The sequence below is a fragment of the Biomphalaria glabrata genome, chromosome 4 (assembly GCF_947242115.1).
Source record: "Biomphalaria glabrata chromosome 4, xgBioGlab47.1, whole genome shotgun sequence".
Taxonomy (NCBI): domain Eukaryota; kingdom Metazoa; phylum Mollusca; class Gastropoda; family Planorbidae; genus Biomphalaria; species Biomphalaria glabrata.
Window position 1 is genome coordinate 14,443,771 of NC_074714.1, and position 22,898 is coordinate 14,466,668.

The following is a 22,898-nucleotide window of genomic DNA, read 5'->3' on the forward strand; positions in this document are numbered from 1 at the left end:
TGTTTGTTTATATGCCGTGGTCAGTGTATATCCGTTGGTCCTAAATGGGCACTGTTCTCCACCGTAGTCAAAATTCACTAGTGTTGCCCACGGCAGTGCTAATAATCGTACAAATTTCCATTAATATTGAATGTTAAAGGTTATTGTTGAGAACTATGACCCGCCAGACCAATGAAGATGTACGTTTTCACATTGGTGAATGTAGAGAATGGGCCGTCATAATAATTATAATGATATAAATCTAGATTTAAATGTAAATCCAATTGATTAATTCAGCAATAATGTTTTTAGTTAAGTTTCAACTAAAGGTTTATGTTTACCAGTGAGTCTAGTACATAGCTTTAGAGATTTAGATGACGCTAACTTTCTCAATCTTAATAGATCTAGAGATCTAGAGATTTTGTTACACTTTGTAGTACTAGTAATACCTCAGTAGACAGGAATTAGATACCGATATAACGCAGGTCTTGCCTTTTCCGTTGGGCGCCACTTGTTACGACACAAGACTCTTTGAAATAATAATAGACTCTCAGGTTATTACTCTATAAATACTTTAATATTACAGCAAGTTATGTAAATACGAACATTTCATTTCTCTTCCTGTCCATTTCTCCCGGCTTCCCCTTTTCAACATCACTTCCATTCATTACACAAATTCGCACCATTATTCATGCACACCGTGCTGCGCTACGACCGTAACAGGGGGGGGGGGGATCGTATAACAAAAAAGGTTCCACTTTTATCAATCTAAAATTTATTATTAGTTATTAACTCTTTCTGTTTGTAAAAATGTTTTACATGTTTCGGATGTTCCTTAAGAGTTAAAGATAATTACTTCCTAGTCCAAACCTCCCGCAGGACGACGGGGGAAGGAAGCGTATAATTTGATGCCAACTATAGCATTTTCTGATATCAAACAAAAAAGTTATTGAAGTTTAATCATAATAGAATAGTGAAATACAAATGAGCCAAATAAATAATACTATTGGAACGAAGAAAATAATTACGGAGAGAAAGAGTTAAGAGAAAGAAAGTATTTGAAAATGTTTTCGTGTTCAACTGAATATTAATAGTAAAGTAAAGTTCCCCTTTTTAGAACTTGTGGTCTATAGGGCAGAGGATGTAAAGGTCTTCAGTTTTTGTGGCCTATGGTTTACAAGGGTGTCATGTGGCCAGCACTACGACCAACCTCCATTACTTTTCCACAGCTAATGTCAGGTACCCATTAGAGCTGGGTGGACTCGGAGGCGCCCAAATATCCAGAAATGAAAAATCCCAGTCACACTAGGGTTCGAACCTGGGACTCCCGGTTCGGATGTCCAGCGCTTTACCTCTCAGCCACCGCGCCTTCGAATATTTATAGTTCGTCCACTACGTTACATTGGTGACAAATTAGGTCATGAGGAGGGGGGCTGAGGAACCTTGCACTCAGTTTTGTGCCTCCTCATGATGTGGCTGGTAAAACCTATGCGATTGAGTAGCCCCCCTCCCCCGACCAAAAAAAAAAAAGCTTTTAGCAACGATTAACGTCCCTTTGCAGTTACATCAATTTCAACGAAGCGCTTGGAAATAACCGAAAAGTATATTGAAATAAGTAAAAACACGTCTTGACCCTCACCAATTTGCATAAAACCATCAAGAAGTAGCGACGATGCAATGCTACTCATGCTGGACAGTCTGTGTCGTCATCTTGCAACACTGTGCTAGAGTATTATTCGTTGACTTCTCATCCGTTTTAAACCCCATCACGTGATCATAATCTGATTTCAATCTCAGAGAACACATGAACGCATGGGTTTTAAATTTTCTAATAAAACCTTCTTAATGTATGAAAGCGAATGGCCATGTGTCTGGTACTAGAGCACCGAGAGGATGCGTTCTGTCACCTATAATGTATACTATCTGCGTAAATGACACCACATTCCTTGTTCCATATGTTAGGGCAAATGTATACAAATACTCCTCCTTCTCTAGTGCTATTATAGAATGGAATGGGTTGCCTGAGTCAGCCAGGAAAACCAATGACTTGGCAGAGTTTAAGTCATTGATTAACATGTATGGCTAGATTGACACTTACTAACGTCTTTATATTTTATAAGATAAGATAAAATTGATGACATTCGAAACCCATCAGCTAATATTCCCATCGTCAAATTTGATGACGACACAGCCATCATCGACAGGCAGCGAAAGTCTGCACCATTCAACAATTAACAGTTGACTACGTCTCTTTTATACGGCAACCATCATTAGTCTAATTACACTGGTCATCATCTTCTGGTACAGTAGTACTTCAATGACAAAAAGACATGACTAAATTGACTAATTAAAAAACTTCTTATATTACTCAAACAAAGCTACCATCTCTTGAAGATTTATTTTTATGAAAGATGTCTTTCCAAAATATATAATATCCGTTTAGAGACAATTTCCACATCCACAATTACATCTGCTCTGGACGAAGTGGCCGCCCTCTCTCTATTGAGTCTAGAACAGAAAGATGGAAGATAAATTGAAAACTCTTTTGCGCTGGTTGTGTGTGTGTGTGTGTGTATGTCGGTAAGTTTCCTGTTTGAATGTTTTTTTGTTTTCGTTTATATTGTTACTGTTATAGTAGTAATGCTGGGGTGGACAATTTTAGTGAAACCGAATTCCATTTGTTTGGACCAATAAAATTATCTTATCTTATCTTATCTTAAGTACCATCAATGGCACAGCTTTAGATATTGAGGTAGAAATATCTCTTCCATTCACCCTATTCTTTTTTTCTCTCTCTCACCAGCACCGTAACGTTCCTTCCGTTCTAAAGGTTGTAACGGCCTAGCTTGATGGTCAGCTTGACATCTAGTGTGTGTGTGTGTTATATGTATTAATGAAAGCATTCTAACACGTCATGGGGACTTCCCCCTTTACATGGAACCGGAAAAACCCAATTCATTTTCACTTCTTCGATCAGTAGCATATATGCCTTTGAAAAACAAGATTCATATTTCTGAGAAGAGATTGACTCGCACATCACAACCAAGTAAAGCTTTTAAAAAATGAAGGTAATTAAATGCATTTGGCTAATCTAATCTCATTTAACAAAATCAGACGTTTATTATTAATCTTAATCTAATCTAATCTCAATTTCATTCTTTAATCTTTAATTTAAATGTAATCTAATCTCTAATCTAATCTAGATTATGCTCGCCTGTTTGTCCGTTTCTTTTGATTTCTAATTATCTCTCAGGTGTAGTGTACAAGAATCGGATGACAAATGGATATGATCTCAAAACTTCAATCTATATGTGGCCCTTATATAAGTCTACCTATTTTAATTTAGTGCTAAATATGATTTTTCAGGTGCCTAGAGGGTAAAGCTGATGTACAATTAGGAAGTGCAAAGTGAATACATCGTTAACTTAATTATTATTATTATTATTATAGCTTTTATATAGCGCTACTTTCATGCTTATAGCATGCTCAGAGCGCTTTTGGTCCAATCTCATTTGTGGACCAGTGGGGGGGGGGGGGGAGGGGGTATCTAGGAGTTGGTTTTCCGTGCTGCCTTTAGGCGCTCAGTAAATTAAAATTAATCTTCCTCACAAACTCACTATAGGACTGTTGGGAGGGTGGGGGGTGTCTTAAGTTAAATCTTATACGTCAGTCCTGTACTCTAGTTTAATTTCAACATTTCAACGAATATTTCAATCTGGCGCATCAACACATTCTTAAAGCAGAGGTCTAATAAAAACAAAAAAACAAATTTATAGATCTACATTTTTCCTCCCAGGTTTCCCAAATATTGTTGCTGTTTGGATACTTTGTAGTGACCTCACAAGAAGAACAACTAGGAAACAAACAAAAAAGATCTAACTCCAACTGGCCAGACAATGACCCACGAAGATGCTTGGAGCAGTCAGGGATTGGTAAACAGGAAATGAAGCGGCTTGAGGTGAAACAAAAATACGAATTTATATTTAAAACCGTGCGGGGGGGGGGGGGGGAGGGTGGTTAGGGGCGAAAAGTTTTGGAGAAATCGTACACTTTGTGTACAAAATTATTTACTGATCTTATATACTAATTATTGATATTCTAACCAATTTTTATATTGCATCTACCGCCCCCACCGACAAAAACCCTTCGGGTGTGTGTGTGTGTGTGTGGGGGGGGGGTAGCTTAATATTTGTTCAGAAATCACAGTTTGGGAACACAATGAGTCAAATATCTATATAATAGATGTTATATAATAACTGTTACTTATTGATATAGATACATCGCTCCACTTAAATTCAATCAATTGTAAATTTGAAATGAAAAAAGGCTTGTCGGTACCAGTTTGGACTGTGGTAGGATATAGGCTACATATTACCTTCTTGAGAGTACTACTGAAAGGGAATAAGAGAGAGAGTGTGTGTGTGTGTGTGAGAGAGAGGGAGAGGGAGAGAGAGGAAGAGTAATAAAGAATGAGAGATTGAAAATGAAAGCAAAAGTTAAGAGAGAAATGTATATATATTTATATATTTAGAAAATTGTCACGCATCAGTACGCAAGTCATGCCAAAGAGGGCTGGTCACGCCTCATTGCGCAAGACGGGTGAAGAGGGCTGACCAGGTTATGAGATTAGTCTGTGTATGTGTAAAAAAAAAAACGAAAACAAAAAAAAATGTTTATGTCTTACCAGAATTTTCGAAGACCTTGAATAGATGTCATCGAACGTAATCTCTATATATAATTCTCTACATGGCACAACAGTTTAGACACAAATAAGTAAAGAAAGGATCAATCTTTTATTTCTACAAGTCGGACTAGAGTTACCCCACGTAAATTTAGTGGCGAAAAAAAAAGAAGGGGGGGGGGGGAGAGAACAAGTAGTATTGATCCTTAACCATTGTGACCAAGAAGTCATGGAAAGATCACTCTTTTATTTTTCAAGTCGGACTAGTGTTACCCCACGTTACTTAAGTGGCGAAAAACAAAAAATGAGGTGGGGGAAGAACAAGTAATCCACTCACTAAATAGCAGGGTCGGACTTCACCATTATGGGTCCCTATACGAAAAAGATTTTGCGGGACTAAGTTTGGGTAGGGATACGGATAAAAAGTGAAAATTAAGAGTTTGTATTAGAAAATAAATTCGTCTTTGTATTTTATTCATTCTTTACTACGTACAGATTTACATTACAAGCCTTCTTTCACCAGATTCCACAATTACGGGTATTGCATAATGCCGCTTTTCTTTTAATCGCGCTTAGGATTGGAGTTTTCCATAATGACATTTTTTTGTTTATATATTTCAGGAGATTTTTATGAGATTTCAAAAGATTTTAATAATTTCATGAGATTTCAAGTACTTTTTCGTATATTTTGCAATTTCATGAGATTTCTAGGAGGTCCTGGTAAATCAGGAGGTCTCGGGAAATCTGTTATAAGTTATAAAATGGTTTAATTTAATAATTTACACCTAGAATTAGCGCGGGTCCTATGAAAGTGTGGGGCCCACTGCAGTCGCATAGGTTGCAGTGGCCTAAGGCGGGCCCTGCTAAATAGCGGCGTATGCTACGCTGTGGGTCGACAAGTTTAAGAATATTTAGAAAAAAATAGAAGCTTGAAGAAGCTTGAAGAAAAGACTAACAGTGATGTAAACACTCCAGGGAAGTCTCTGAGCGAGACTGTATGTTTGTGTTGTGTTTTACAAATATACAATAGATTCTTACAATTAACAGAAAATTTACATGTGTTCATCGTTTCGTTTATTAAACTGAGTTTGAAAGATGTAATTGGTGGAAATCAGTGGCGTAGCTAGGAATTTGCCATTATTTGGGGACCCCGGGGGGGGGGGGGGGCTTGACCTCATTTGTGGCTCTGCATTTTGCGTAATATTTAATATTTAATGTAAAAAAAAAATTTCGAAAACTCATTCTGGAGACCCCTCAAGTGGGGGGCCGGGGGAGATTTTTAAATTCTCCCCTCACCCTAAAGACGCCACTGGCTCACGAAATCAATGCTGTTTCTCGAAATGTAAACATATTCTTTGTTGCTCATACAATTAAAACAACCTTGACATTGACACTTATTCTTACGTGACCAAATGTAGTTAATAAACTATATAGTTCATATTGTAATATTCAAGTCTTTACATGTCTGATGGTACAAGTAATGTTTCTATGTTGTTTATTTGTTCTGTTACAGGTGCTTCCAGGCGTTGGGTGGGATAATTTACGTAATGAGGTCATGGGATTAGTCATATCCCTGAATTATTCACAGTGCCAAGTGACGGATGATGGCCACCTTCTTATCCCTGACAACGTCTACACCGTTCCTATTAAGGTAATAACCAATTTACATGGCCCATATATATATATATATATATAACTCACCTTTGAATTCCGTTCAATAGTTTCCGCAAAAAGGTCTTTAATCTACACTTAAGTGATAAATAGACCTAAACCGTGACTTGAAAAGATCCTATTTTATTTGAAATATGGAGCGCTATATATTCTTAGGGGGTCTTTAAACTATAGCTTCTGTTGTCAATACAAAAATCCGGTCCCTGACCTATAATAGTAAAAGTCATATATATATATGTTACTGAATCTCCTCCATTATAATCATAGATAAGTGTACGGTAGGGCCTACTCTGTCATTGCAGCGACTTTCTGTTTTCTCTTTGATAAACTGATAACATTTTGAGGTATCATGTTGGGTCTAAGTCACATTGATCTGCATTAGTTCTAAGATTAGTGTGGTTTACTGTATTCAAGAAGCATTTTTTTTTAGAATGTCTCACAATTAATTTCCCGCCTTGCGTTCTACGTTTTGTTGTTTATGCATTTGTTTAACTTTATAACTTACAGATACACAAAAAAAAAATTAAATGTTTCAATTCACAGACTGGCAAAGTTCAACACGAAGAACATTGGATCGAACGTGGGCAGAATGTGTCTTCAGTCACAGCTAACACAATCAACCTTGAAGCTGGTCTTCCAAGTTATCTGAATTCCATCAGTGGCTCGTTTTCCAGGGAACATAGAGACATAAAGATCAAGCAAATGGTGGATAGAGCGGTCACTGTTAGATTACAGGTTAAGTATAGCAGGTAAGCAAACACTATTCTTTAGGGCTAGTTCTGTTACATATAGACCATTGTTATATAAGGCCTGAACATGTGGGTATTTTAGACTAATAACTCGTTGCCACGCCACAGGCCTGTAAGGCGTGGCAACGAGCTATTGGTCTAAACAGCCCACAGTTTGTGACGTTGCAGGCTAGGGTTCAGGCCTTCTAGAACGACACCAAGCATGTATCTGAAATATTATAAATGTGTAAAATATTCAACGTACCTAAATCTTGGTTGTGTTAATTATACCATAATACTAAACCAATGCATCATTTTTAAGTACACACTGATTAATTTGTTTTTAACCTTTTAGATATGAACCAATACTTTAGATGAAAAAAATATGTGATAGTAAATCGATACTAATACATATAATTATTTTAAAATAAACACAAAAAAAAAGATAATTGCTTATTTTGTTTTAGATATATAACGAAACTTCAACCAGACTATGTATTAAGTGAACAATTTAAAAGTCGCCTACTAAGTATAGCACGAAGACTGGATTTGAACCAAACAGAAACAGCCAGATACGAGGGAGAACGTCTTGTTAGAGATTTTGGTAAATGCAAAGTCTACTATTTACTTAAGAAATTATACTGTATACCAGTTAAAAAACAGAATCCTTAATCCAGATATATTGCTTTTGAAAAGTTTTAAAATCCTAGATGACATTTCTTAAGAAACAGCCCATACAAACTTTCAGCGACTATATGTGATTGTGTAATGACACAGTAACACATGAGACGTGATATTCATGAAGTCTTCTTTTACAGTCTTATTTTTTTTAAAAACAAATTTCGGATTAGATAACATAAAACTTGATTTAAAAAAAATGTTTTTGTGTATAACTAGAATTGTTTTTTTGGAAAGATCGCATCTTGCATGCTATATGGCACGCTATGTGCAATATGGTCTGATATCTTTTGTGGACTCGAGAGATGCGAGTACATGCGGGCAAGTTTTTGTGTTTCTCTTAGGCGTTCACAATAACAATTCAGCTCGAGTCGGGATTCAAACTCGAGCTCCTTGATAGGTAGCCAAGCAGTTTATGTCACTCTTCCACACAAGCTATAATAGTTCCGTTCCTCCATCTTCCAAAGTGAGAACCCCATTCATAATCCTGAAACATTTGATTTAGACATTGCTGTTAACACAACGAGGTAATCTTGTACGTCAAAAGGTTTCATTAACTAAACATTGCTATCTTTGATAAATAATTTGAAAATAATTAATTACATTTTTCATCGCATTTTATATTTTTAAAACATTTTTTAAAATATTTTTTTTATTTAGGCACTCACGTTTCGACCAGCGTTACAGCTGGCGCTGGTCTAGTAAAGGATGACTATCTCAAAAGTGAATTTGTGTTGAATAGCGTGCAATCCAGAGCTAAGATAATAGCCACTGCTAAGGCACATTTCTTTAACTTCTTTAATTTAGGCGCATCTTACAGGTGAGTCATTACCAGATACTTGGCTCCGTAACTCTGAAATGAATTTATAATTTTCATGTAAATAGTTTGTCAGAAAACAATCCCTTACGAAGTGAACTAATGCACTCAGAGTTTATAGTCTTATCTGCATTGCAAGATGCGCATTTTTTGTTGGTTGTCATAAATGACAATAAAGCAAATGATATTTGTGTGTGTGTGTGTGTTCTAGGTAAAGTGGGTTTTGTGTTATTCCCTTCATAAGATTTCCGCTTCTGTTCTTAAACAATTCAAACCATGGCAATATTTAATGGGTTTCAAACTCAAAACCCCATGGTAGGGGGTTTTAAACTCAAAATCCCCCTGGTAGGGGTTTTCAAACTCAAAACCCCTGGTAGGGGGTTTTAAAGTCAAAACCCCTAGTAGGGGGTTTTAAACTTAAAAGGTAGGGGGTTTTAAACTTAAAAGGTAGGGGGTTTTAAACTCAAAACCCCCTCGTATGGGGTTTCAGACTCAAAACCCCCTGGTAGGGGTTTTAAACTCAAAACCCCCCTTGGCTCCTGCTAAGGCAATTGATGGTTTAGTATTAAAATTTCACTTAAAATAAACAAAAGTAAAGCAAAAGATCAGTCACTAAACTCCGACCCCCCCCCCCCAGGGGGGGGTAATTTCATTTCGGGGGGGGGGGGGTTGAACCCCAACCCCCCCTCCCGGCTACGCCCAAGATATATATATATATATATATATATATATATATATATATATATATATAATTATATCTATATACATATAAGAATTAGAGAGAGAGAGAGAGAGAAAAGAGAGACAGAGTCCTGCACATGCATGTTATTCATAACATTTATTATTGCAGCAATTCAATCGACGATGAAACCGATAAAACATATCAAAAGATTTTGGTCCGTTCATTGACTACGACACTTGGCGGTCCGACCTATTCACCTGAGAATATGACTCTGGACGCTTGGACTAAAGAGGTGGACTCTAACCTGGTTGCTATTGACAGAGCCGGTGATCCATTATACACTCTGGTGAATTTAAAGAACCTACCTGAATTAGCTTCAACAGATCTTAGTCAGCTGAAAGAGGTAGGCTATGTTACATGTTCATGTTGTTGTGTGGTAGCAGGCCCTATTGCATCTCATCTCCCATTGTGTTTAACTTCTCGTTCTTTTGGTTATTAAAATGCTTAAGCGTAGCATCAAAGAAAAGGCTGAATAATAGTAAGTGAATATATTTTAATACTTCTTGCTCTCTCTGTCTCTTGCAAGCCTGAATAAACCAATAATCTTTTTTGAACAATATTAACTTTGGATTACCACATAATAATCTTGATAGCAATTTTTTTCTAACAAGAAGCTACATCTTGTCTTCTTTATTCCAGGGTCGGATTTACGATTTTGCCAAATTTTGTGGCCATCCAGGGCCTCAATCTTATTTCAAAAATATATAATTTATAACAAAATGTGTATATTAAATATATAAAAAACCCCAGGTAAATGAGAATATTGTTCTTAATGTTCTATTTCTGTCTTCACCAATAGAAGTTGACTAAGTTGACATTCTTAGGATTTTCGAACCCGAGACCTTCGAGATGAAATACTTCGATCACAAACTATGCGACCAGGCACATATTGTTAGAACACGCGCCAAATCGGCTGCGCACACATTCAGGTGTTATTATTATGTCTCAGTTTCATGCAATTTCTTTTCTTGTATCTTTCCCAAATGTGCATTCTGGCTCTTTGCGTCGTCATCTTGAGTTGTGTATCTTTACTCTATTTCTTGAACACTTATCTTGTCACACACACAACCACACTTCATCAGCAGTCCTAAACTTCTATAGTGTAAGATGACATATTTTGACTCCATTATTTTTCTAGCCCTTAATAGTCCCAAATGATATGCTTGATCATGATTAGATAACGTGTAATAGCGTTAGAACATTGAATGCATTCTATAACAGATCCTCCGCCAGTCTATTGAGCTCTATTACTCGACCAACACAATCAAAGGCTGTACACGTGTAGCTTCCCCGAATTTCAACATTGCTGCCAACTTTGATGACGGCTCTTGTTCCGCTCGTCTTACGAACTTAACGTTTGGAGGTTTGTTCATTTCAAAGCTAAAACTTCTTTCTAAATATGACAAAAACTTTGTTTTTATTTTGTATTAGCCTAGCTGTATTTGTTTTATTTTGCATTATCCTGTGTTTGTTTAATTTTCTATTAGCCTGTGTTTGTTTTATTTTCTATTAGCCTGTGTTTGTTTTATTTTGTATTAGCCTGTGTTTGTTTTATTTTGTATTAGCCTGTGTTTGTTTAATTTTGTATTAGCCTGTGTTTGTTTTATTTTGTATTAGCCTGTGTTTGTTTTATTTTGTATTAGCCTGTGTTTGTTTTATTTTGTATTAGCCTGTGTTTGTTTTATTTTGTATTAGCCAATGTTTGTTTTATTATATTATAGCCTCTGTGTTCTCAAAATTTTGAAATATGAATTTTCATAATTAAGCCTATGGAATATCATATGGGACAAATTCTAATTCTTTCTTCGAACCACTGTAACATATAAAGATTGTTATAAATGAATCATTTTTTAAAATGTAAATAAATCATAATATATATAAGAAATCCATTTACTGGGTGCATGAAAAAGTGCTTAGGTATTTCTAACTCTAATAACTCTTGTTTACAAAACTTCCACTGTACAGCGCATAGGCCATGCAAAAGCTTGCTTATTGTGCTGAGGTTTAGTCTCTTTTCTTTAGGCGCTTATAAAACACAAGTCGGTTCCATTCGGGATTTGATCTCAATCCCCCATGACATGTAACCTAGAGGTTTATGTCGTTTAATCATATCTCCAATTCTTTAAAAAAATACAGTTTATGTAAATTTGTATTGATTTTCATATAAAATTTAAAAACATTTTGTTTGTGCAACAACAGGTTTTTATCAAGACTGTTCTGTGTATGGACAGTATGACACGCACTATTCGTGTCAGGGTCTTGCTTTGGATAACCCTAAAACCGGCAATCGAGACTGCCCCCAATCATACAAAGCAGTTCTCTTACAAAAAACTGTTAGAAGGGGAGAAATGGAATCCAGAGTGGAGAAGAAGAGGTATGAACCGCTTAAGAAAAATATCTCTTTGATATAGAACATATGATTTAGATAGTCGTTGACGTCTGAACTTTTCCTTACCAAATAGTAGATTCAGTTCTTTGTCAACTACTTTGACCTCCTAATGAAGAAACCTTTCAGCCAGCAGTTTCGCAACTCTTTAATATGTTTTCAGGAACTTAATGCTCTCTATATCTACAAGATTGATTCTACCAATTTTGCCTATCTTTCAATTGTTTAGAAATTATTTCGCCTTATCAATATCAAACAAAATTATTAATTACCAATAATTAATTGAATACTTTTTTTAAATGGATCATCTTTTGTTAGTATAATACCTATTTATTTAAAGTTTCAACTTTACCCTAGAATGGGTGTGGGTGAAATAACGTGAACAATTATTGAAGGGAACAAAACACGACATATTTAACTGTTTCTCTATATACTGTAGGATTCATTTCCCTTAAATAAAATAGTTCATAACCTGTAATTAATTGACCAATTGATTGATTTTGTTTTATTGTTTTATTAATTTAGGTATTGTCTACCTACGCGAATGAATAATTGTGCAAAGCTTCAACTTCATCCGATTATGGGTCAGCGAGAAAAAAAAAAGGCGTTCAAATTTTGTACCAGACAGACAAAGAGTGAACTTTGCAACTTCATTCAAACTATATTACAGCCAAACTTGACATTAAAATTTAAGTAAGACATATTAAGACGTTGCTAAAAAAAATACAACGTTCTAATACATTTTACAGGGTGTCAGGATGTCACGCTTGCTGGGGCTTGGCCTTTCACCATTTCTAATGACATTTTGGGGGTTGATGCTTACAAAATAACAACTAGCCTTTTTGTGGCTGATCCGCAGTCATTTTGGGGGTTGATGCTTATAAAATAACAACTAGCTTTTTTGTGGCTGATCCGCAGTCATTTTGGGGGTTGATGCTTACAAAATAACAAGCCTTTTTGTGGCTGATCCGCAGTCATTTTGGGGGTTGATGCTTACAAAATAACAACTAGCCTTTTTGTGGCTGATCCGCAGCCATTTTGGGGGTTGATGCTTACAAAATAACAATTAGCCTTTTTGTGGCTGATCCGCAGCCAGGTACAATATGACAGTTGGGAGAACACATTTGGAGAATGGACGATTTCGTTCAGTTACTTTTTAAACGTTGGCTGGTTTTTATTGTGGCAAGTACCTCAAGGCGCGGTGGCTGAGACCGGGATCGAATCCTGGTGAAGACTGGGATTTTTAATTTCGGGATCTTCGGGCGCCTCTGAGTCCACCCAGCTCTATTGGGTACCTGACATTTGTTGGGGAAAAGTAAAGGCGTTTGGTCGTTGTGCTGGCCACATGATACCCTAGTTAACCGTAGGTCACAGAAACAGATGATCTTTACATCATCTGCCATATAGACCACAAGGTTTGAAAGGGGAGCTTTACTACCTCAAGAGTAGATGGGTATCTTTATTAGTGGTCAGGTAACTAGGTCGCATAACAAAGGACTTTTTTTGTTTGTTTGTTTGTTTTAAACGTTTTGTACGCGTCTTCAGAAATGGGGATAGTTTGTCCTAGCCAAAACAGATTCTAGAATGGTAAATGGCAGCGGGCAGGGTTCGAACCCGGGGTTATCGTAATGACAGTCCGAAGCGCATGCCACATCACCAGGCAGTCATCCGTCTTTGTGATAGATGCCCTAGTCTAGGTGATTAGACTCTTTCAATCTTATTATTATCAATTTGCTGCCTTTACTTGGTCGTGAAGCTAATTTAATTTCTATTATGGCATAATCTTTACTGCTATTGCTTTATCTTTGTGTCGGTTGATTTCAAACATGTTATAAAGAGATAATAATTAATTGCTGAAAAAAACAACAACAACAACAACAAACATATTATCATAAACATAGTGTTGAATTGTCTTTTTATTCGGAGTCATGTTTTTTTCCTTTTTTTTTGTGTGAAGATAGAAAATGTAAACGTTTATTTTATATATTTGTAGTTGCCCCTGGTACAAGTTCTTTATGACATGTGACGAAACAATTCAAGAAGTTCCAAATATTGAAATTTCCACTTATTGGTGTGTTGCAACTGAGCGAGTTCCACAAAATTCTGGATATTTGTTTGGTGGAATGTATAAAGAAGGACAAGAGAATTTGGTTACTGGAACATCTGTAAGATTGCTTACATATTTAAACTTTCTTTAACTTTAGCAAAGAAAAGCCTTTTTACTCATTCAGAAATGTTTGCTATGCGATTTTTACATGGGCGTATCCAGGATTTTTTTCGGGGGGGGGGGGGGGGGGTTTGGGGGTGATTTTTAAAATTAAAACCCCCTGGTAGGGGTTTTAAAATGAAAACCCCCTTGGCTGTTTCTGGTGCAAGTGATGGTTTAGTATTAAAATCTCACCTAAAATAAACAAAATTAAAACAAAAAATCAGTCACTAAATTCCGATCTCCCCTTCCCATGTGGAGGGGTTTTCAATTCGGATCATTATTTATACAGCGCAAGTGGAAAGTTTTAGTGAGTATCGTGTGGTTTGCTATGCACAACTTGTGAATACTTCTCAAAATATGTTTACGTTAGTTTGTCCCGCACTAATATTTTTTTTAAGAATATTCATTAATGTTTGAAAATGTAATGTTCTACTAATCATAAAGGCTATAAACATAAATAAACAAGCCAAATATAAAAATAAAACAGAGCCAATGTGAGGGGAAGGACCACACTCCTACAATTATATCTCTGGATAGTGTTCGAAGTTATATCCCCTAATCGATATGTTAACAAAATAAATAATTACCAATAATTAATTTACTGATTGGTTAAATTTTTAGTCAATTCATGATTCATGTTAGACACCTTATTTATATAGGTTAGTTATTTTAGTTATTTAGCGACGCACCATAGTAGACGCATATTGAACGGGACTAGTGACGTTTGGGATATGTTGGGTTAGAGACCGGAAAATCAGTTAGCGATAGAACATTTCAGGGTAACGACGTGTTTAGTGACAGAGACTTCTACTGTGGCCCTTTTATCATAATAAATACATGTTGAATAGTTCATCAGAGTCGACTACATCTCTTCACTAGTTAAAATCGATGTGCCAGTTCTTGTTTGTATTGTTGTGCAACTACACGTAATACACCCGGACAATTACACCCAAACGATTGCAGAGTAATTGGTTGACTTCAAGACAGCCTGAACTAGCAACATCACAGTGGCGACCCCGAACCTCGAAGCCGGACCCTGATGAAGACGAACATCGAACCGGACCTCGAAGCAGAACGTTTACTCAGGTGAGGGTCGTGCACTCGAAGTTATAAGATTTCATCGGAGTACGGCTGAACACAGCAGCATCGCAGAGTGACTTTGTTCTGGATCTACATACAGTCGTCGCCTGTTTGATCGCACGTTCAACGAGCCGTTAACTCAGGGTGACCTTCGTCAGGACCGTAATCATCGCAACGCCTGATCTTCATATGCTGAACCGACCTACAACCAGAGAAACCGTTCATTCATAACGGGTGAGAGATCGTTAGTGAACCTGTTGGACATATTTTTTCTTCGTCATAGGAGCCACATTGAGTATCAAGTGTTACCTCGTCAGTTTCGAGAAGGACAGTTTGCCCGCTGTCAGAAGTATTGTGAGTACTACAAGTTTGGTAGCTAACTAAATCGAAATCGCTCTGTCGTCTTACCCTTGGAGAGATTCTTGTGGAGCAGTTTGCTCATTGAACCGGTTGCTTGCCACGTTTATAACGGTCACTGTGTTTAACCTTTGGAAGGTTAGTGAAGTAATCTTTATCAGTACTGAACATTGATATATCTAGTATTCGTCGGTCTAGACCATATCTAGACTTGTTAGCAGTGAAGTTGTGGAAACAGCTACATCCACTTAATTTCGTTGAAAACCGTTAATCGTCTAACGGAACGTCGTCGGAGGTGACCTTGGTTTCACCTAGTCTACATTGGACAGTTGGTCTAGTGAAGCAGAGTACAACAGCAAACTTCGTCGTACTACCAGAGTAGCAGCAGAAGCAGTGAACTATTTTAGAGAACCGTTATTCGTCAGCCCAGATCAAGTCATCGTCGAGAAAGTCGTTATTCGTCAGCCCAGATCAAGTCATCGTCAAGAAAGCCGTTATTCGTCAGCCCAGATCAAGTCATCGTCAAGAAATTCGTTATTCGTCAGTCGTCCAGATCAAGTTGCCGTCAAGAGACTGTTATTTGTCAGTAGTCGTCTACACAAGTCAAGTCATCGCCAGAAGAACCGTTAACCTATTCGTCAGTAACTGTGTACACAAGGTCGTCGGAACTACACATACGGTCATCAACAGTCGTCAAAGAAACTGGAACATTTTGCTGTGGCATATCAGGACATCTGTGGCATTACGTGGGATACTGGTAGCACCGGAGAACAGAGTCAGAACTGGAAGAGAGGCAGTGGAATTTGTTGTGATCTAGCATATTCGGGAGTCCGAACAAAGGGATCTTTCTTATCAAAAGCTAAGTGCCATTTTTCTTATTAGTATATGTTTAGATTGCCCTTAGAAATAGATTTTGTCTAAATTTGGTACGTTAGCCTGAGTAAAATCAGGTGGTGCGCCTTAAAACCCGTCGGGGTAGAAGACGTAATTTAGATGAAAAGCTATATTATATATTTAGGATTGTAATTTGTTTTGTTTGTGTAAACGTCATATCCGTTGTTGCCTGGTTACTTCGTGACGTTATCATTGTGTGCCATATTGTCACATCCCAACCCATAGTGATAGTCTCATTTTAATTATTTCATTTGTTTATATTATTTTAAATTATTTATTTTTATTAATTTAATTAGATCTGTATTTTTTTTTCACTTAATGATAGAAAGTGCGGGTAGGATTCTTTTACTGTGAATCAGACTAAAATAATTTTAGTTTGAGCGGTTAAAATCAATTATGATTTTGCCATGAGAATAATGCCGAAACTGGCTATGTAGTCAAACACTATCGTCTGGCTAAATCTAGATCTACAAATTGTTGTACATCTCTTTGGTACAATTTAATTATCTAGACTCTACTTTGAAATATTATTAAGTTGAAGATGAATGAAGGTAGTACATTCTAGATATATATATCTTGTTGAAGATATATTTGACACTGTATACACATATTTGTTTCGCATGGTGAAATAGAACCATAATCTACTCTAGATCTAGACTCTAGACAGTCTTTGAATTTACTCTAAACACTTCACTGTGACTTCAGTCATACCAGATTTTGAAATTGATCATAGTTATTCATACTAGATCTAAAAGTCATAGTGCTCTTGATAACTATAGATCTAAATAGTATTATTATACATACTATAATATACTAGATTTAAATTTGTGTGTAATACTAGATCTAATATACAGATTTGAATATAACCATAATAACTCAGACTAGATTTATACATTTACTATATAGATAGAGACATACCATTTAAAATTTGTATAAAAGTGTGGAAAAACTTAAATATAAAATAAGTTTAAAGTATAGCCATAACTAATATAGGCCAAGTAAAAATATATATAAAATATAAAACACAATGGCTACATCATCATATGTGGACCTTAAGGAGGTTAAGGAAACAGCTATGCAGGATGGAAAGGCCATGGAGTTAAAAGGAAAGGACTTAGCAGCTTATGTACAGCAAGTGGTGAAGGAAGAAACGGAACGTCAAAGACAAGAGATAGAAAGACAAGAAGAACGTCAAAGACAAGAGATAGAGAGACAAGATAGGATCAGAAAGGAAGAATATGAGAAGCAAAAAGAGGACCGAGAACATGAAGCTAAAATGGAGAAGATGAGATTGGATGCAGCACAAGCCAGAGCCCAAACTGAACAAGGAAATAACACAAATAACTCAAATAATTATACCACTCAAAGAGACAACCCTAATTCACAAACATGGCTAAAGAGAAAAATACAAAGTTTTGATGAACAGAAGGATGACATTGGTGATTTCCTGAAAAGATATGAGGCAAAAATGTCTACATTTAATATGCCTGAAGAAGAATGGTCTGAAATACTGATAGACTTTGTTCATGGTCAAGCTCTAACAATATGCCAAAATCATGACCATCATATTGATGATAGCTATCAGGTTTTAAAAAGAGAATTATTAAATGCCTATGGTCATAATGCTACAACTTTTAGAAAGAAATACTTTGACAATATACCATCATTAGGAATAGAACCCCAAACTACCATTAATATGGAAAAGGATTTTTTCAATAAGTGGGTAAAATTAGAAAAAGTGAATAACTCTTATGAAGGATTAAAAAATTTTATTCTAGTGGACAACTTTGTAAATAAATGTGATCCTCAATTACAATCTTTTATTAGAGAAAGAAACCCAAAAACTATAGATGAAATAACAGAGATAATGAGAGTATACAAAAATGCATATCCAAATAAACCATTTTCTGATAGAGATAAGAGCAAAGTAGATTTAATAGGATACACCAAAGAAAATGTTGATAGAAGTAGAAATAGAAACAGATCAAATAGTGGAAATAGAAAATATAGTGAAATAACCTGTTTTAAATGTCAAGGAAAAGGTCATATAGCAGCTAACTGTAGAAGAGGGAATAGTAGGTCTGGAAGTAGAAATAGATACAATGAACAAAATAACAATAGATATAGGAGTAGAGATAGGAATGACAGGGGAAATTATAGAAATAGGAGTTACAGTAGGGAATACAAAAATAAAGGTACAGATAGGATATATTTCATGGAAGGAAATAGGAACAATTTTGCAGTGTACCCAGGGTTTGTAGATAGAATTCCGGTGGAATTAATCAGGGATTCAGGTTGTAACACTTTGGCAGTAAAAACTAAATTTGTCAAACCTCATTGGTATAAAGGGTTTACTAAGAAAGTAGAATTAGCAGATGGCACTGTAAGGGAATTTAAAGCTATAAGGGTATACATTGAAACCCCATTTTTCACTGGTTATTGTGATGGCATTGCAATACCAGAAATGAGATATGATATGTTAGTAGGAAACATAAAAGGAGTTAAAGAATGTTCAAGAAAAGAATTAGAAGACTGGCAAAACAAATACAAAAACATAAGACAAAATCATGGAAACATAGAAACACAAAATATAACAAGTATGGTAATAACAAGATCAATGGATAAACAAGATGAGAAACAGGAAAATACAATAAATGTAATAAGTAAGGATGAAGAAAAAGAAACCAGTAATGTAATACAAATAGAAAATACAGATGTTAAGGAAAGTGAGATAGAAAATGAAACACAAAATAGTCTGGAAACACAAATATCTCAAAGTGAAAAAGAAACAACACCCACATTTGCATTAGAACAAATGAATGACAATATTATTGGGAAAATTTATTCAAGAATATCAGATAAAAACAATAATAATCCAATGGAGAAATTTTGTATAGAGAATAAAATATTGTTTAGACAAACAAGTAATGATAACAAGAAAATAAAACAACTTGTCTTACCACAGAAATATTGGAAAGATGTTTTAATCATGACACATGATAATAATTTAGCAGCACATAGGGGAGTAAAGAAATGTTATAGGAACTTGTCAAAACAAGTATTTTGGCCCAAAATGAAAGCAACAATCAACAAATACATAAACTCATGTGACATATGTCAAAAGAGATCTAACAAAAGCCTAGTGAATAAAGCACCTATTCAAGAAATGGATGAACCTACGGCACCATTTCAGAAAGTATCTATTGATTTAATAGGTCCTTTAATTCAAACTGAAAATAATAACAAATACATTCTAACAGTAATAGACATGTTTAGTAGATACCCAGAGGCAATCCCATTATCAAATACAAGTGCAGAAAATATCATTAATGCCATAACTCAAAAAGTAATTACAAGACATGGTATACCTAAAATTATATTGAGTGATCAGGGATCTCAGTTTAAGTCAGAACAATTTAAGAAATGGACTAAACAATACAATATACAACACATATACTCTTCGGTTTACCACCCGGAGAGTAACGGTTTATGTGAACGATATGGTGGATCATTAAAAAGATCACTAACAAAGATAATTCAGAATAATCAGAACAAGTGGGATCATTACATTAACTATGTACTATTTGCTCATAGAAACAACATCCATGAAGCAACACAATTTTCACCATATGAAATAATACATGGAAGAAAACCCAGAGATGAATTAGATGTTTTTAAAGAAAATCTAATAGACAATGAGAATAAATTAAATAATGACAGTGAAACAACAATCACAACAGAATTGAAAGAAATATGGACTCAAGCATATAACAACAATAAGAAATATAAACAAAGTGCTCATGAGAATCTAAATAAGAAAAGACAATTGAAAACACTAGAAGTAGGAAACAACGTATTAATATTAATAAATGACCTGAAAAATAAAATTGGTAAACAATGGAAAGGTCCATTTAAGGTGATAAAACAAATTAGTGATGTCAATTATCAAATTGAAATAAATGGGAAAGTTAAAACATATCACATAAATAATTTGAAACTATATCATGATAGAGAAGATGAGTTGATACAAAACATTCAGGAGGAAATAGAAAATAAATTTTCAGAAAGAGAAGAATGCTTGATGATAATAACAAATGAAAATCATAATGAAAATGATATTAAGGAAATACCTGTAATAGAAACAAAAGAGAATCAAACTTGGCAAAAGATTAATCTTAATAATTTAACTAAGGAAAAGTCAAAAGATATAACTAAAATAATACAGGAATACAAAGAAATTTTTTCCAGCATACCAGGAAAAACTAATATTATTAAACATGACATTAAAGTAACAGACACAAAACCTATCAAGCTTAAGCCATATAGAATACCGCTACATTTACAAGACAAAGTAAAGAAAGAAATAGACAATTTACTAGAATCAGGTATAATTGAACCATCAACATCTCCTTATGCTTCACCAATTGTGATAGCCAAAAAGAAGAATGGAGATATAAGGTTATGTATTGATTATAGGAAACTTAACAACATCACAGAATTTGACCCATATCCAATGCCAAATATAGAGGATATTTTACATAAATTAAATGGAGCAAAATTTTTTACTAAATTAGATTTAACTAAAGGTTATTGGCAAATACCTTTAACAGAAAATGCAAAACCTTACACAGCATTTGTAACACCATATGGTATTTTTCAATGGAATTATATGAGTTTTGGATTAGTAAATGCACCTGCCACATTTAATAGAATGATGAACATGATAATTGGAAACAAAGAAAATGTTATTTGCTATTTAGATGACATATGTATTTTTAATAATAGTTGGGAGGAACATTTGGTAGATGTAAAAGAAGTGTTCAAAATAATAAAAGAAAGTGGACTTACAATTCAAGCAGAAAAAGTAGAAATAGGATTGGAGGAAATAATTTTCTTAGGACATAAAATAAATAACAACATGATTAGCCCTATTGAAGATAACATAAAGAAAGTACTTAATATTGAAATACCTACAACAAAAAGACAAATTAAAAGTATATTGGGAATAGTAAATTATTACAGAAAGTTTATAAAAAACTTAGCAGAAATAGTGAATCCACTAAATGACTTACTTAAAAAAGGAAAACCTCAAAAAGTAGTTTGTAATGAGGAATGTGTGAAAGCTATTGACAGAATTAAAGATGTTTTTAGTCATGAACTAATATTAAGACTACCTGATAAAGACAAAATATTTTATGTCACAACTGATGCATCTGGTAATGCTATTGGTGGTTGTTTAATGCAGAACTATGATAACTTACATCCTATATTATATGTAAGTAGAAAATTGTCAGAGGCAGAGAAAAAATATAGTGTCATTGAAAGAGAAGCCTTAGCTGTAATATGGGTAATTACTAAGCTAGAGAGCTATTTAATAGGAAGGAAATTCATATTATTAACTGATCATAAACCTATTCAGTATATACAGCAAAAGAGCATGAAAAACAGTCGTGTTTATAGATGGTTCTTAGCACTACAGGAGTATAAATTTGAAGTGAAAGCTATTAGTGGAGCTGTGAATATTGTAGCTGATTTATTGTCTAGAATGACATTGAAGTGAAACAGTTTTGTAAATAAACTATGATTATATTGATTATGTAATATATATTAATATATTGACACCATTTATATGTTATGAAAAGGGAGATAAGTAAAGTTGATGTTAAGCATTTAAAAGTAAGTATGGATATTTTTTTTTGTGTGAATCATTTCATATATCATTGACGAAAGTTAGTTCTATGGAAAAGGGTGAGTATAAAAGAAAAATGGACAAAAGCGTATAAAAGGGTGGTAAGAAAAAATGTATTGAATGTGTAAATAAAGTCTGTAATTGTTTTTTGAAATATTGTATTTTATCAGATTACTGCCAGTGAAGAACATTTGAGATGTGTAGGACATGCCCATAGGATGCCACATTTTCCTCTATGATGAACTGTATACCAATGAAGATGATTCTGGAATGTTATGAACTGTTATGAACATTGACATGAATATGAGGAACTGTCAAGATGAAGATGTCAAGATGAAGAGATCAAGATTTTATGTTTGTGGTCTTCCCCTTAAATTGAAAATGCCCTTGTAAGACTTGACAGTAGTGGAAAAATATTGACATATTTTTTTTTCAAGGGGGGGAGGAATCTGTTAGACACCTTATTTATATAGGTTAGTTATTTTAGTTATTTAGCGACGCACCATAGTAGACGCATATTGAACGGGACTAGTGACGTTTGGGATATGTTGGGTTAGAGACCGGAAAATCAGTTAGCGATAGAACATTTCAGGGTAACGACGTGTTTAGTGACAGAGACTTCTACTGTGGCCCTTTTATCATAATAAATACATGTTGAATAGTTCATCAGAGTCGACTACATCTCTTCACTAGTTAAAATCGATGTGCCAGTTCTTGTTTGTATTGTTGTGCAACTACACGTAATACACCCGGACAATTACACCCAAACGATTGCAGAGTAATTGGTTGACTTCAAGACAGCCTGAACTAGCAACATCACATTCATTAGGCATAAAAAATAATTGTTTATATTTTCATCTTGTTCCAAGAATAGTTGTGGAATGATGCCTTCAATAATCTTATAAGCTAAAATATTTAGCCATATATGTGAAAACTGAAGGATTAATTCCCCTTCCTGTTAACAAACAATAAAAAATTAACTTATTG

General features: G+C 34.9%; 1 protein-coding gene and 1 long non-coding RNA gene across 2 annotated transcripts in view; both read left to right on the forward strand.

The window, feature by feature from the left end:
- The first annotated feature begins 2,904 nt into the window (after nucleotides 1-2,904).
- The window catches only part of LOC106054137 (macrophage-expressed gene 1 protein-like), a 30,159-nt gene continuing 10,165 nt past the window's right edge, over nucleotides 2,905-22,898 (forward strand). The window contains exons 1-10 of the mRNA XM_013209888.2: nucleotides 2,905-3,047; nucleotides 3,776-3,937; nucleotides 6,174-6,311; nucleotides 6,875-7,080; nucleotides 7,527-7,663; nucleotides 8,398-8,557; nucleotides 9,405-9,639; nucleotides 10,518-10,659; nucleotides 11,496-11,670; nucleotides 13,676-13,847. Coding sequence (XP_013065342.2) covers nucleotides 3,042-3,047; nucleotides 3,776-3,937; nucleotides 6,174-6,311; nucleotides 6,875-7,080; nucleotides 7,527-7,663; nucleotides 8,398-8,557; nucleotides 9,405-9,639; nucleotides 10,518-10,659; nucleotides 11,496-11,670; nucleotides 13,676-13,847 — 1,533 coding nt within the window. The 5' untranslated portion in view covers nucleotides 2,905-3,041. The remainder of the gene's footprint in view (nucleotides 3,048-3,775; nucleotides 3,938-6,173; nucleotides 6,312-6,874; nucleotides 7,081-7,526; nucleotides 7,664-8,397; nucleotides 8,558-9,404; nucleotides 9,640-10,517; nucleotides 10,660-11,495; nucleotides 11,671-13,675; nucleotides 13,848-22,898) is intronic.
- Nucleotides 14,007-22,293, forward strand: LOC129925686 (uncharacterized). Its single transcript, XR_008777378.1, has 2 exons — nucleotides 14,007-16,773; nucleotides 22,082-22,293. It is a non-coding gene; the product is annotated as an uncharacterized LOC129925686 (long non-coding RNA).